This window comes from Giraffa tippelskirchi, chromosome 11 (assembly GCF_054371585.1).
Source record: "Giraffa tippelskirchi isolate mGirTip1 chromosome 11, T2T-mGirTip1v1.2.pri, whole genome shotgun sequence".
Lineage (NCBI taxonomy): Eukaryota > Metazoa > Chordata > Mammalia > Artiodactyla > Giraffidae > Giraffa > Giraffa tippelskirchi.
In genome coordinates, this window is record NC_137285.1 from 145,991,791 (window position 1) to 146,006,892 (window position 15,102).

A 15,102-nucleotide genomic window follows, 5' to 3' on the forward strand; every position below is an offset into this window, starting at 1 on the left:
GTCCTCCGCATTGACAGGTGGATTCTTAACCATCGGACCACCAGGGAAGCCCCTGGCAGGCGGTTTTAAAACAGCAATTGAGAGGACTTGCTGGGAAAGCAGACAGGGCTAAGCCTTTTCCCATGTGTTCCCCTCTGCCAGGAATGTCCTCATCGCTCCTCGCCTCATCTCCCTAGCTCACTGTGTGACCTTGGGCAAGTCACTTCCCCTTTCTGGGCCTCGGTTTCCTCATTGCTGAACTAGACTGAGAGTTCTTTGAGGGTAGGGCAATTATTTTTGTCTATGGCCTAATCATAGCCATAGTGATTGAGTGCTCAGGAGATGTTTATTTATTGAATAGATGGAAGGAAGGAGTGAGAAAGGGTGATGGATGGATGAACAAGGGGGTGGGTGGGTAATGGGAGAAAGGGTACTTCCACCCGTCCAGCTTTGATGGTACTTCAGGTGGCTTTTGTTTATTTATCAAGTAGTGAAGCTTCACCTAAATCCCACATATGCCTTTTACTCTATCATGGGCCTTTTCTTTCTTTTTTTTACAAGTTTTATTGGCATATACTTGATTTACAATGTTGTGTTAGTTTCGAGTTTACAGCCAGGTGAATCACTTATACATATGTGTATATATATATATATATATCCATCAGATTCTTTTCCCATATGGGTTATTACAGAATATTGAGTAGAGTTCCCTGTGATACACAGTAGGTCCTTGTTAGTTATCTACTTTATATATAGTAGTGTGTGTATGAACCCCAATCTCCTAATTACGGTGGCCTTTTCTATTATGAAATACATCATGCACATAAGAGAATATATATAATGCATATATAGGAATTACAGAGTATAATAAAATGGACACCTAGGCACTCACTACCAGCTCAAGAAAGTGACCCAGCTCTCAATATCCTGGGCTGTCAAAGTTGCACGAGTTGGTGGAAAAGTTGAGCAGCAGACTCTAAATCCACACTCCACTCTGTGCAGATCCTGGATAGGAATCCTCCTGAGACCTGGTGCCTATTCCCAGACCCCACCTGACCAGACAGCACATCCCAGGTCAGACGGCAGATACCTCGAAAGCCCTGGGAAGCCAAGCCATACCTGAGGCGGGGTGGGGTGACCATTAGTGGCCGATTTTAGCCCTGTCCGGACCTGGGAGCAAACTGTGGCTCTCACCACTCATCATCTGTGTCAGTTTGGACAGGTGCCTTAACCTCTCTGAGCTTTTTTCCTCATCCGTAAAGGAAAGATGACTAGCACACAGGGTTCTTAAGGACTCAGTCAGCTAACTCTTGCAGAATCTAGCACAGCGCATGGCATATGGCAAGCCCCCTATAAACAAAACAGTAGTTGTTACTGGTGTTTTTATCCTGATTGTCATTGTCAGAAAGGCAGGTCCCCAGCACAGCCCTTGGAGGAATGTTCCAGCTTCATCCCTTTGCCGATCCCTAACCATGGGGATTTTATTTGCCTGTCTGTTTGACCTCTCTGAAGCTGAAAGGCTGTCTTCTTTGGGTAAAAGCAGAAGACCCCAGGCCCTTTCTCAGGGCTCTGTCTCCCTGGACATCAGGAGAGGGATGGCCAGCGATGGGCAAACCCGGAACACCAGGTGAAGACCCAATGCATGGAATGGGGGTCCATATTTTGTATCTGGCCCTGTACTAGTTGGGGCTGGGGCAGCAGAAAAATCCATCATTCCTTCCACATCCAGGGTTGTCATGTGTTCTTCAGAGCACAAGCTCTGCAATCAGAGCTTAGGTTCAAATCCTGGCTCAAACAGTTGCTCACTTTCACTTCTCTGTGCCTCAGTTTCCCCAACTGTTAAATGGCAGTACTAACAGTACTTACCTGATCTTCTGAAATTTAAGTCAGGTACTGCACGGAAGGAGTTAGAACAGTTGTTGTTGTTCAGTCGCTAAGTCGTATCCAACCCTTTGCGACCCGATGAACTGTAGCACACCGGGCTTCCCTGTCTTTGACTATCCCCCAGAGTTTGCTCACACTTATGTCCATTAAGTTGGTGATGCCATCCAACCATCTCATCTTCTGCCACCCCCTTCTCCTTTTGCCTTCCATCCTTCACAGCATCAGGGTCTTTTCTAATGAGTCGGCTTTTCACATCAAGTGGCCAAAGTACTGGAGCTTCGGTACCTGGCATATAAATATTAGCTATTATTATTATTATTATTAGGTTTACTATATGCCAGGCCTATGTGAAGCCCTACAGTGGGTTCAAGGATAAAATCCATCCTATACCCGACCCTCAAGGTGGTTAAAGTTCAGAAGAAGAGATGGGCCCCACTGTGGATAATTAGAGTTCAAGGCATGATATTAACCAGTGACCTAACCATCTATGAGTGCTACAGTGAAGATGGATAGGATTCTTCCTGCTGGATGATCAACGAAGGCTTCCTGAGGGAACTGGCACCAAGTTGCACCTTAAAAGATGATAGGAATTAGAATGAGGAGATAAAGGGTAAAGGCCTTCCAGGCACAGGGAATGATACAAGCAAAAAGCCCTGCAGCCATGGAGCTTCCAGCAGGTTTAAGGAGCCATCCAAGCAGGCTGGAGGGAAAGGAAAGAGGAGGTGTCCCAGCTACAGAGGGAAGTTGAGATCAATCTGTAACAGACCTCCAATGCTGTGCTTAGGAACTGGGAGTGTTTTCAGCTGGCAGAAGGGAGCCAACTCAAGTTTTCAAACAGAGGTCTGAGCTGGACAGGGTGGTGGTCCCAGCTGTCCTGAACCGTCTCAGTGCTAGGAGGTCTAGGGTCCATTAGGATAAGCCAGCTGCCCGCCTGTCTGCATGAACAGGGCCTCTCCCCCAAGACAGACAGCACCGTGGGCCCTCTCTGTGCCAAGCAGGTCGAGGCAGCAGCAGACCCCAGGGCCCTTCTCTCTTCTGATTTCTACCCCCTGCCCTGATGTGACTCACACACTGGCCAAGAGCACCAGTTCCCTGCTGACTGTCTCATCCCCAGCACTCAGGGCCTGGCTGACCTAGGGAGGCCCAAGGCAGCTCCACCCCTTCAAAGATACAAGCTGTCCTAGCTCTGATCTGAACCATGTCCTGCCTCCTGGCCCAGCCCCAAGACTTTAAGGGGGTTCCCTTACCCCCGCATTACAGTTCGAGACCCTCCACTATCAGACCAAGCGTGTCCTTATTGACCTCAAAGGAACCTGGAAGGATCTGAGCCCTCCCTCTGAGCCCAGCCCAGGTTGGTACCTCCTCTCCTTGGCCCTTCCACCAATCAGCTGGGACAAGATACCCAAAGCCCCTTCCATCACCCTCCCAGAGAGGAGGATCAACCCTGCCCTCTACCACCCCAAAGCCTTCACCCCTCTCTCTCCCAGGGCTGCAAATCAGTTCCACATTTGGGATCTGGCAGGCATTATCTGCTCAGAACTTTCCCCTCCCAGTTAGCTCAGGCTTCCATCTCCCCACCATCGGTCATGGTCAGCCCATGGGGTGTGTGGAAGGGGAAGGGCTTTTTTTTTTTTTGCCTTTGGCGACCCCTTCAGAGGCCTGAGAGGGAGCTGGACTGAGGCAAGGTACCAGAGGGACAGTGGACGCGAGGCTCTCCCAGGGAAAGATGAAAGAGGAAGGGTAGGGGGTTGGGCAGAGGCAGAGCTTGAGCAAGCAGATGAGGGGCTGAGGGGCTGGGGGTGGTGAGGGAAGGAGCGAGGTAGTTCCCAGCTCAGCACATTCCTGAGACATCTGGACGTGCTGGAAGGGCCCCAGCTGGCCTGGATGGCTGTGGCTCCAGCTTCTCCACTCTGTGATGTCAGGACCCAGCATTTTCCTCTCCTCTCAGAGTCCCACTGGCCTAGGGTCCACCTCGGGGCCGAGGGCTGGGGTCTCCTCCCTGGACCTCTCACCCCAGTAAGCAAGAAAGAAGCCCGTGGGGCAGTGGAAGAAATGCCTGAGTCAGAGGAGGGCCTGGCCTGATGCACGAGGCAGATATGAAAGACCCAGGGGTTTGCCCAAGCGACTGACTCAAGGAGATTCCTCCTCTGGGCTGATGCCTGCCCCCTCCCTTCTCCTTGGAAGGGAGATGGAGACCGAGCGGACACTCTGGGAACGGCTGTGTACCTTGAGCGATGTGATCCTGGGCAAGTCAACTCCCTTGCTTGACTCTCCGTTTCCCTCTCTGTAATAATAACAACAATAATAACTACGCTGGAAAGGAGCCTTCTACGTATCCTGCACTGTACAAAGCACTTGACAAATGTGACCTCATTGGACCCACACAGCAACCTCACAGGTGCTGGGGTAGGTATAAATACCCCTAGTTTATAGCTGAGGCAGAGGCTCAAAGAGGTTAAGTAACTTGCCCAAGGCTACACAGCAGGCAACAGAGCCAGGATTAGAACAGGGTCTGTCCGCCACTCTCGCTCATAACCATGAAACTCCACTGCCTCCACAAGGAAAAGGGGATGGACGTGATGATGCCAGAATTCCTTTCAACTCTTAAGATTGTAATGATTTCTTTTGGCTATCGTGGAGCTCTTTGAGAAGGGCAGGGGCAGGCATTAGTCACACGCTGGGTGGGGGAAGGAGGGTAGAGGCCGCTGGCTTTGAAGCATCAGATGGGTCAGGCATCTTTGGAGGTTCCTCCTCCAGAGAAGTCCAACCCCTCGGAGTCACAGCCTGATCCCCAGCTGAGCCCAGGGGTCCCACACCTTCCCTGAAGGAAGGGAGTAAATAAGGAGAGAGAGAATGCAACTGCTTCCAAAAATAAAACCTGAGGACAACTCAAACAGGCCGGGACCGCTGAGGAAGCCAGAGGCCAAACGCCGAGCGCACAGAGGAGAGGGAAGAGGCCAAGGGAATTCCAGCCAGGGCCCAGCGGCAGGCTCCGGCCCGAAAGGGCCTTCCAGCTGGCCAGGGGCCGGGAGAGCAGCCTGACCGGCTGGCCTCTGGGCTCCATTTATACTCTTGGGCCTGGCTGGGGACAGTGCCTCCAGCGCTGAGGCGGGGGCTGTGTTCCCCGGGGACCTGGTCTGGCTGGGGCTTAAGAGAGCAAAGCCTTGGGAAGGAACAACCCGGAGAATGGGTACAACGGGCCCCACTAGGGAGGAGCTGAGGGAAGGCGTCCAGACACATGGAAACTCTGCCTGGAGCAGGAGCAAGCTGGCATCAGAGCGGAATTCAGGGCAGTTCATTCCTGGAGGCTCAGCTGCAGAAAAGAAGGCCTCCGTCCCTTTGCTCCCTGGCTCTTTCCTTCATTCACCCACTCGCTCCGTCAGTCACTCAGCAAACAGCTAAGCACCTATGATGTGCTGGGACTGGTGCTAGACTTTGGAGACACAGATGAGAACTGGACACAGCAAGACCCAGAGGTGACACGGCTGGATCATTTCAAGCTACACTAAGGAACTTCTCAACTATCCTAAGAGCCAAAGGGAATCATTAGTGGATAGTGAGCAGGGAAGTCACATCATCATATTTATATTAGAAGATCCCTCTTGATGCAAGGTGGAGAATGTTCCAGAGACAGATCAGAGTTCAAGCCTTGGACCTACCTTCAGAAATGGGTGGTCATACTGCTAGTCAGGAAGCCTTCTGTGAACAGGACCTGGGCTTGGTTCATCTCTGTGTCCATAGGGTTGGCGCACAGTAGGTCCTCAGTAAACCCTGAACAAATGCATAAATGATGAATAAGTGACAGGCAGAGGTACTCACAACTACACTAATGAAGATAAATGATGAATAGGCGGATGGGATGAGACACCCTTATTCTCCCGCAATCCCCAGTGCCAGTCCTGGCATTTAGTCTCCAGTGTCCTGAGCTGCCCACAGAGATCCTCTGCCCACTGCCTATGGACCAACATCTCTAGCAGCCAGACCATGGGCTGCTGTGCCCTCAGTGGTGCCAGTCACAGCTAATCCCAGCCCTGGGCGGCGGCGCTAACTGCCATCACTTCCTCCTGCCCAGACAGTACCTGGCACCCGCCCCAGGGTTGGGCCACAGCACATGGGCTGCCTGGTTAGAAGATGCCAGGGGCTGGCCAGGAACCTGCAGGCCAGCTCCCCACTTTCCTGAGGGACCTATGGCCTGGCCAGGGATGGGCTCACAAAGTCAGGAGGGGGAGCTGGAGAGCCTGACTAAGAGGGTGGAGGAGCTGGAGAGACTGTGGCTCCTTCTCTGCACAGCGGCAGCCCATGCTGGGTACCAGCTGCCCTTCCCTCTCCTCTTTCTTTTCTCTAGCACACAGACACAGAAAAGCTCATTCCCCACGCAGCCTCCTCCCCCAGTCCCAGGCCTCACTGTCCCAGCCCCTGGCCAGCCCAGGAATCCCAAGGCTCCTTCACTGGGGGTCACATGACTCAGGCATGTGGCTTGGCACAGTCAGCATTCGGTTCTGTGGTGTTGTGAGATGTTGTATGTGTTCCTGTAATAATGTGCACGACCACGTCTGTGACCGTGACTGTCTGGGGTGACCACACGTGTGATGTGTGTGCACATGGGAGTCTTTCTCTGTCTGATCACATATGAGTAGTGTGTCCTTGTTGGTTCTGTCTTAGTGGCTGCCAGTGTCCGCCTGTCTCAGCCCAGAGAGTGTATCTGTATTGATACAACAGCATCCGTGCCGGGCTGTATAGGGAACAGTCTGAATGTGTCTACAGGTAGGGATCTCGGGCTGTGTGGTGTCAGGGAGGTGGTGTTTCCCTGTGTAAGAAGGAACCTCACTGCCCACGTCTGTGTAGCATGTGCACACGCGTACACGCATGCGCACATACACACACAGGGAAGCGTTTCTGCTTATTTGGACTTGGGCTCTGTGGTGAAGAGTTCGTTCGGTAGGGGGAAAATATGAAACCTCAGCAGCTGCCTTCCCCGGGCCTGTGGGGAATGGGGGATGAGAGTGAGGTTGGAGGTTGGAACAATGTGCTTCCCTTCACCCACCATGCCCTGCCAGGAAGGCTCAGGGAGGGGCCGGCTCCAGGGATGAGGAAAACTGGCTCCATCCCTTCATGGTCCCCAGAGAGGCCAAGACAGAAGAAAAGAGCCCACTTTCTGAGGGCTAGTCCACTTCACCTTGTGCTGGCCATCCCTGCCTTAATAGGAACACGGACAGGGGAAACGGGCCTGGACAGAAGACCCCACCTGCGCCTGCCCAGATCTCAGAGTACACCTGGATCTTGAACTGGGGTCTCCTGAGCCTGAGTCCAGGACAGCCTTCCAGTCTAGCTCTGGGAGGATGCCTGGATCTCGCCTGTGACCCTCTCCCCTCAAATGACTGGATGAATGTGTGTTAGCTGCTCAGTCATGTCTGACTCTTTGCGACCCCATGGACTGTAGCCCACCAGGCTCCTCTGTCCATGGAATTTCCCAGACAAGAATAGTGGAGTGGGTTGCCATTTCCTCCTCCAAGGGATCTTCACGAATCAGGGATCGAACCGGGGTCTCTTGCACAGAAAGCAGACTTGTTACTGTCTGAGCCATCAGGGAAGTCAAATGACTGGAGGGTGATGCTTAAAGACTGGGAGGGCCTGTCTGACAACTGTGTGCCCAGGGGCCCACCTCCCTTCCCCAGGCCCCTCCCTGCTCTCTCTTGACCCTACCCCCACCCCACCCCCACACAGGGCACAACAGTGACTCAGACTGGTGGCCCCTCAGCTTGAAATGGGGGCAATTTTCTAGCGACCACGAGGCAAGTAACCGTCCGGGAATGTATGAGGGGGGTAGCCTGCGGGGGAGGGGAAGGGCTCTCCTCTCGTCTCTCAGCAGAGCTCACTCTCTCGGAAGGAATGTCCGGGCTCGGCATTTCCCACCCTCGCCCCACCCCCCAATCCTTATCCCACAGCTCAGCCTGGACCCACTCCGGTCTCCTCCCTCCTTTCCCCAAACACAGACTGCATCAGCCTGGACCGGGGGAGGGGCAGAAGCCTGTGATGGGGGGGCAGGCACGCCGAGCATCTCGGGGGCCTGAGAGAAGGAGGCGCTCTGAGGCTGCGGCAGCTTGGGGGGACACACCCTCAGCGGACAGCCGCGCCCCCAGAGCTTTCTCTTTGCTCTGCATCGACTCTCTGGGAGGAATTCGAGCTGGGGAGCCGAGAGGAACCTCAGACGGCACTATTACCGCCCCAGGAGCGTCTCGCCTCCCACCCCTCCCAGGGAAAGAGACCCCGCTCCCCATCAGTGAGCCCCAAGCTAGGATGATTCCAGGAGGGAAAGAAGGAGCTGGAAGAGCCGCGAAGGAAGTTAAGAGTTGGGATCCAGCCTCCCCTTTTCGAGCTGGGGATGCCCGAGGAGAGCCCCTCCGTCTTCACTTCCCCGTGCGGGGTCGAGGCCAGGCAAACTGATAAGGGACTCAGGGCACCGTAGGACTGCCAGGCCCATCGGCAAGCTCAGATGGGCCGTCTCTGCCTCTGCCCCAGGTGTAGGCAGGGACGCAAGACCAGACCCCGTCAATACACTCAGCCCTTATCATCCCCGCGCCGCCCGCGGAGGCCGAGGACCCTCCCCGGCGAGGGCCGGTTCCTCCTCCCACCTCCTCGCCGCCGCTCCAGCGGCTGGCCTCGCGCAGCCTCCTCCCATTGGCCCAGACCTCCGCAGATCCGACCAATGAGCAGGCTGGATTCCGGCACGGGGCGGCCCCCCTCGCGCCGGCGTTAACATCCCTTGGGCCAACGCTGGGCAGGCAGGACTCTGGTCCTTTAATCTTAAAGGGCCGGCTGCTGAGACCCGGCCCCGGGAGGAGATGCTGCCGACGGAGAGGGGTGTGCGGGACCTGGAGCCCCGAGAGCTGGGGACCTCTCCTCCAAGAAAGTGGAGCCGGCGCCGGCTGCGCGTGGCCGCCGAGAGGGAGCTTATGTTGGCAAGGCTGTTGGAAAAAGTCTTTTAACAAGGAGGGAAACAAACCATAATATTTCCTTCTCTGGCTTCCCACCCTGGTTGCTTGGAAAGGCACCCCCGTAAGAACGCTCACCCCCGGTAGAACTCTGTCCCCCTCAGAACGTTGACTCCTGCAGTCGGTAGGATCCTGCCTCCCACCCCCGTCGTGTCCATCAGGTAGTCTGAGACCTGAACTTTCAATTGATGGTATAAACTGTAACTGGCTGAGAGGCCAGGCATCAGATAGAAATAGGGCTGCGAAAAATCTCTCCAAAGGGAGGCCTTCTGGCATCCTCCCGAGAGCAGAAGGTGGGCCTGGGGGTGATGGGACATGCCCACCTTCGCCACCGGAGGTCCACCTGGCACACAGGGAAGTCCTGAGCACGGAGGCCCCGGTTCTCTGAGTGTCCCCCCCCGCCCCTCTGCCTGACCCTTGGCCGCCCTCCCCTTCCACTTGGCTCCCACCCTCTGGAAGCTCTGTCCTGTGGGCCTTGGCTGCTGTGTCCAGCAGGTGGGGTGGGGGCCACTCACAAAGTGGGGCCAACTGAGCTCCCTCAGCAGGTTTCCTATGGGCACCCCATAAGGGGTCTCTGAGAAGAACTGGCTTATCTGCATGGAGCTGAACCCTTGAGGGACCTTGGCCCAGACTGGAGGAAGCCTCTCTCCTCTCCCAGGCCCCGGAAAAGGGCTTGGCAAACCCTTATCGCCTGAGACCTGAGACGCAGCTGCTGGAGAAATACCTTAGCAGCTGACTCACTGGGCTCCTCACAGCCCTCTCCCACTGGGCCCCACACCAGGCCTTTGAGAGACCCCGAGAGAAAGCGAGGGAAAGAGAGAGAGGGGGCGCCCCCAGCTGGACTGGCCCAGACCCCGTCGAAGGTGCGGCCCGCACCGTTCTGCGTGTGGCTGAGCGTGTGGCTGGAGGGCGTTGCGCCCAGTGGATGGCCTTCGGCTGGGATGTTATTATTCTTAGAGACTTGCTCAGCCAATGGCAACCCACTGTAGTACTCTTGCCTGGAAAATCCCATGGACGGAGGAGTCTGGTAGACTACAGTCCATGGGGTCGCTACGAGTCCGACACGACTGAGCAACTTCACTTTCACTTTTCTCTTTCATGCACTGGAGAAGGAAATGGCAACCCACTCCAGTATTCTTGCCTAGAGGATCCCAGGGACGGCGGAGCCTGGCGGGTTACCGTCGATGGGGTCGCACAGAGTCAGACACGACTGAAGCGACTTAGCAGCAGCAGCAGCAGCAGCAGCAGCCTCTGAACTCCTGGTACTGCCTCACCTCAGGCATTGATGGATCACTGACATGCTATGGCGCTGCCCTCTGGGGTACAAGGCCCTGTCCCTCCACCAATAGTTGCTGAGTGTCTGTCCTGGGCCAGGGACTAGGACCCAGAGGGTGAACAAGTCCAGACCCTAGCTCAGGGAGTTCACAGTCCACCAGACCGGCAATTCCTGACCAGGGGAAAGTCCCCTGCCACTGGGGGAGGACTGGATGGTGGCGGGTTGTCGACCTTTCACTGCTCTCCTTGGCTCCCTGGGCCTCAGTTTCCCTATCTGCCAAATGTAGATATGCAGCTTCCTCTTTGGGTAGTTGTGAGGATTAAATAAAACGGTGCCTATGGAAGCACTTTAGAAAGTTAAAATCGCAAGACAAATGTAGGCTAGTGATAAGTTCTGACAAGCTGGGGAGAGGTGGCAGTGCTCAAGTCAATGGGTTTCTGAACTCATTTTATCCTGGATTCTCTGATTTGGGGGGGAGGACCAAACCACCTCCCTGCATTGGCTCCAGGCTCAGTTCACCTCAGACCCAAGGTTAGGCCTTTCATAAAACAGCAATTATTGAGCACCCACTGCATCCTAGGCCCTGTTCTCAGTGTTATAGGTATTTACTGTGCAGATGTATTTGTATGTTACATGGATACCTGTGTTTTATGTATTTCCTCACTTTATCCTCATAATCCTATGAGGGTAGCATTAAGCACCTAATGCATATTTGATCCTCATAACAACACTATGAGGTTGGAACTATTATTTTCCCCATTACAGATGAGGAAACTGAGGCCTAGAAAAGTGAATTAACTTAGCAAGGAGTGAGCTAAGCGTCAAAAGTCTTGACCCCCTGAATCTTATTCTCACACCAAGGGCTTTTCTGCTCACCCCTTCCAGACTAGGACAAGCGCCAATTATTCCAGGCCAGAAAGCCAACAACTCCAGAAGTCAGTTCTTACTTATTTACCAGCTGGGACCCCCCAGGGTCAGAAGCAAAACCCCAGCAAATTCATTCAGTCGGTGAAAAACGAATGAACAGGAGCTTTCCTGTGGTTAAGACTCTCTGCTGCCACTGCCGATGGGTGAGGCGGGTGGCTTCCATCCCTGACTGGGGAACTAAGATCCCGCATACAGCCCAGAGCGGCCAAAAAAAAATGAAGAACACTAACATTTCCTTACGTATTTATAATTCTTTAGAGAGAAAAAACAAGAACCTCCTATGTACCAGCTGCTTCTGGATGCTTTATTAATAAGAGGTTTGTTGAGTAATTACTATGTACCAGGAACTATTCTAAGTGCTTTACATATATTAACTTGTTTAATCCTCACAATAACCCTAGCAGATAAGAACTATTATCATCCCCACTGTACAAAGGAGGAAATGAAGCATAGAAACATTGATCGACTTTCCTAGGATCACGGAAACCAATATTTTTCAGACTATTTTGTTTCTGAGAAATATATTTTACATCCTTCTCATGAACATACACACACACATAACTGAGATAAAAATTTACCACGTATTTAACTTCCCTATGCGCAGCACACCCTGATATTTTTCTAATCTATTTTGTTCTGTTTTCTTTTTCCTTAAATTCTGGTCATGACCTGCTTCACAACCCGCTACTGAGTCACCCCCTGCAGTCTGAATGGTACTGAGTCATAGCGGGGAGCATCAGGGCCAGGATTCAAACCAAGTGATACGGCTCTGGAGCCTGATCTCTTGGCATAAAGAACATCTGGGAAAATGGGAACACTGGAGGCACGAGGGCAAATGAGGACCGTGCCGATGAGGGGAGCAGCTGTTCAGTTGCTCAGTGTCCGACTCTGTGACCCCGTGGACTGCAGCTCACCAGGCTCCCCTGTCCTCCACTATCTCCCGGAGTTTGCTCAAACTCATATCCATTGAGGGGGGCAGAGTCCTCGATAATCTCACCACCTTGCATTCCAGTAAAAGAGAGTAGAATACAAAAGTCACTGATAACGCCTTCGGAATGCAAACTTGCTGGCAGAGATAGAGTTATTCTTTAATAGTTAGTTCCTTAGTCCTCTTGTGACAGAAGTAGGGTGGACTGAGAAGCAGGCTTGGGCAATCTAAGCGATTTGACCAAGGTCACAGGGCCAGAATTATAGCCGTGTGTCCTATCGCTTGGATTCTTTCACACCATCCAGGGCACAACCTTGAGGATACCGCCGGAGAGGTTGGAGACGTTAGTGGAGGTGGCGGTGACATAATGTGCTGACGGGGTGACGGTAGTGATAGAAAGGATAATGGTTGGGGGACTTACCTGGTAGTCCAGCAGCTAAGATTACCCTGAGCTCCCAATGCAGGGGGCCAGGTTCGATCCCTGGTCAGGGAACTAGATCCCATCTGCCGCAACTGAGGGATCCTGGCCACGTGGGTTACACGGTTTCAGTGGGAAGAGTGATGGGGAGGTTGCAGGTGTCGATTAAAAAAGATGCACAACGGGAGAGTTGGGAGTTACGTTTTATTTGGGGGCAAAATGAGGACTGTAGCCCAGGAGACAGCACCTCAGACAGTGCTGAGAAACTGCTCCAAAGAGGTTGTGGGGGAAGATCAATGCATATGATTTTGGTGAAGGGGGCGTTTCATGAAATCAAGCACTTAACTTACAAAAGGTTTTCTGCTAGTCACGAGGAGCTGATGTCACCAATGAAGAGATTTAGTGCTTGTCTAGATATGAGGAGATGCAAGGATTGGGATCATGAAATCAGTTCCTGAAAATACCCAGCTCTCTAAAGACCTGTGTCACTCATTTTCCTGGAGCACAAAGTGCCTGATTCTCCTCCCTGAACTCCCGTCAGGGCGTGTCAAAGGTCAACACCTGCAGTAGCACAGGGTTCAGCCTCCACAGATGGTGGTTTAGTTGCTCAGTCATGTCCAACTCTGGGCGACCCTATGGACTGCAGCCCGCCAGGCTCCTCTACCCATGGGATTTTCCAAGCAAGAATCCTGGAGTGGGTGGCCAGATGGCAAATAGCCTTGGCAAGTGCCTGTTTGTCGTTGACACAGGGACCATGGTGGTGGCAGCACCAGAATAAGCTGACCCCTTCCTCCCACCTTCTCCTCCCCTAGCACTTCCCTGAGCACCTGGACCACTTTGCAGAGAACATGGAGGACTTCTCCAACGACCTGTTCAGCAGTTTCTTTGATGACCCTGTGCTGGACGAGAAGAGCCCTCTCCTGGACATGGAACTGGACTCCCCCACGCCGGGCATCCAGGCTGAGCACAGCTACTCCCTGAGCGGTGACTCGGCGCCTCAGAGCCCCGTCGTGCCCATCAAGATGGAAGACACCACCCAAGGTAAGAAAGGGTGGCGGGGCCCAGGACCCCAGACCCAGAGAAGCCACTCACAGCCGCCTCTCACGGGAGACCGTCCTCCGTGTTTTGGTCCTTCCTCAAGTCCAACCCAGAAGGGCACTTGTCAAGAGGCTCTTCCAGTGACTTGATGTGCAAAGGGGTAGGTCCCAGACCAGCAGCAGCACCTGGGAACTCGTTGGAAATGCAGGTTCTCAGGTGCCACCCAGACCTACCAGATCAGAAACCCTGACACCGAAAGCCCTGTGGGGAGGATCCAGCCTTCCAGGTGACACTGACTGATGCTGAGGTCTGAGAACCAGTCTTAGATGAAACAGCTGAGGGGCTGGGGTGGGGAGAATTAAACAGTAAGTGCGGACAAGTTACCAAGACTCTAGGATCTTACCACCTGCTCACACTGTGAGCTCCTCTGAAATGTTACCTGGGAGTAACACCGGCACCCCACTTTCATTCCCGAAGGTCTCCTCTGCCCATCTCCTCCCCTTTTATTCAAAGGACCCTTTGAGTCTTTCCTCTCAGTGATCAGCATTCGAGAACTCCAGCCTGTGTCCTCCCTAGAAATGGTTTCTTTGGGCATTTCCTCAGATACAGGTGGTGCTGGCTCCGTCCTGTTTGGCTGGGTAATCCTGGACTTAGCCTTTATAAGCCTCAGTTTCTTCATCTCAAATGGGAATAACAGTAAATGTTTTGATAGCACTGTCCAGTTTACAAAGTACCTTCGTGTTAATGTTTATTTCTCACAGCTCACAGGTGAGGTCAGAGTCACTTTTATCATACTCCCCATTTGTCTGGTAAGGAAAATGAGACTTCAGGAAAGCTGAGTTGTTTTGGTCACACACATAGTAAAATGCAGAGCAGGGACCTGGGAGCAAGCAGGCTGGCCCCCTGGTTCTAAACCTCATACCCTTGCCACCACCACACTTGCCATCCTTAAGGGGCAGTCAGGGGTTCTGGCTTTGGTGTACATCCCAGTGCCTCCACCAGCTGCTGTGTGACCTTGAACAAGTTGCTTAACCTCTCTGAACCTCAATTATCAAATGAAGACATAAATAGCTTGAGAATTCTGGCTCATATATATATGAAAGTGAAAGTGATAGTCACTCAGCCATGTTCGAGACTTTGTGGACTGTAGCCCGCCAGGCTCCTCTGTCATGGAATTCTCCAGGCAAGAATACTGGAGTGGGTTGCCATTCCCTTCTCCTGGAGATCTTCTGGACCCAGAGATTGAACCCAGGTCTCCTGCGTTGCAGATGAATTCTTTACTGTCTGAGCCACTAGGGAAGTCCCTATATAAATATATTTATGTGTGTGTATATATATATACATATATATTTGTTGTTATTCAGTCGCTAAGTGTGTGTGACTCTTTGCGACCCCATGGACTGCAGCATGCCAGGCTTCCCTGTCCTTCACTATCTCCATATATCTAATTTGTGGCTATTTCATTGTGTATATAAAGTCCTATTAAGACGTTAGTGGCTAGAACCGTGAGCAGGGTTCTTATTCCTCCTTCCCTTCAGAGGACAATGGTCTTGAGTGGAGTTTTTTAATTTTCTCATCTATTAAGTGGACAGAATAGCAGTGCTGGCCCCCGGAGTTGATGGTAGGAATACACAAATCCATATGCATCAAGAGCTTAGAA

The 15,102-nt window shown here is 52.9% G+C and overlaps 1 protein-coding gene and 1 long non-coding RNA gene across 7 annotated transcripts in view; one reads left to right on the plus strand and one right to left on the minus strand.

The window, feature by feature from the left end:
• Nucleotides 1-15,102, plus strand: part of CREB3L1 (cAMP responsive element binding protein 3 like 1) — a 36,978-nt gene that overhangs the window by 7,332 nt on the left and 14,544 nt on the right. For 2 of the 6 annotated variants that reach the window (XM_081538407.1, XM_081538412.1), the window contains exon 2: nt 13,217-13,445. In XM_081538407.1, the coding sequence (XP_081394533.1) occupies nt 13,217-13,445 (229 nt within the window). Of the gene's footprint in view, nt 1-8,586; nt 10,177-11,316; nt 11,376-13,216; nt 13,446-15,102 lie in introns of those variants that run through there. The other 4 variants (XM_081538410.1, XM_081538409.1, XM_081538411.1 and 1 more) reach the window with 4 other exon arrangements.
• LOC145525481 (uncharacterized) lies at nt 519-6,047 on the minus strand. The gene is made up of 5 exons (XR_014068235.1): nt 5,523-6,047; nt 4,090-4,147; nt 2,346-2,435; nt 1,846-2,148; nt 519-1,329 (listed from the first exon to the last, which is right to left on the minus strand). It is a non-coding gene; the product is annotated as an uncharacterized LOC145525481 (long non-coding RNA).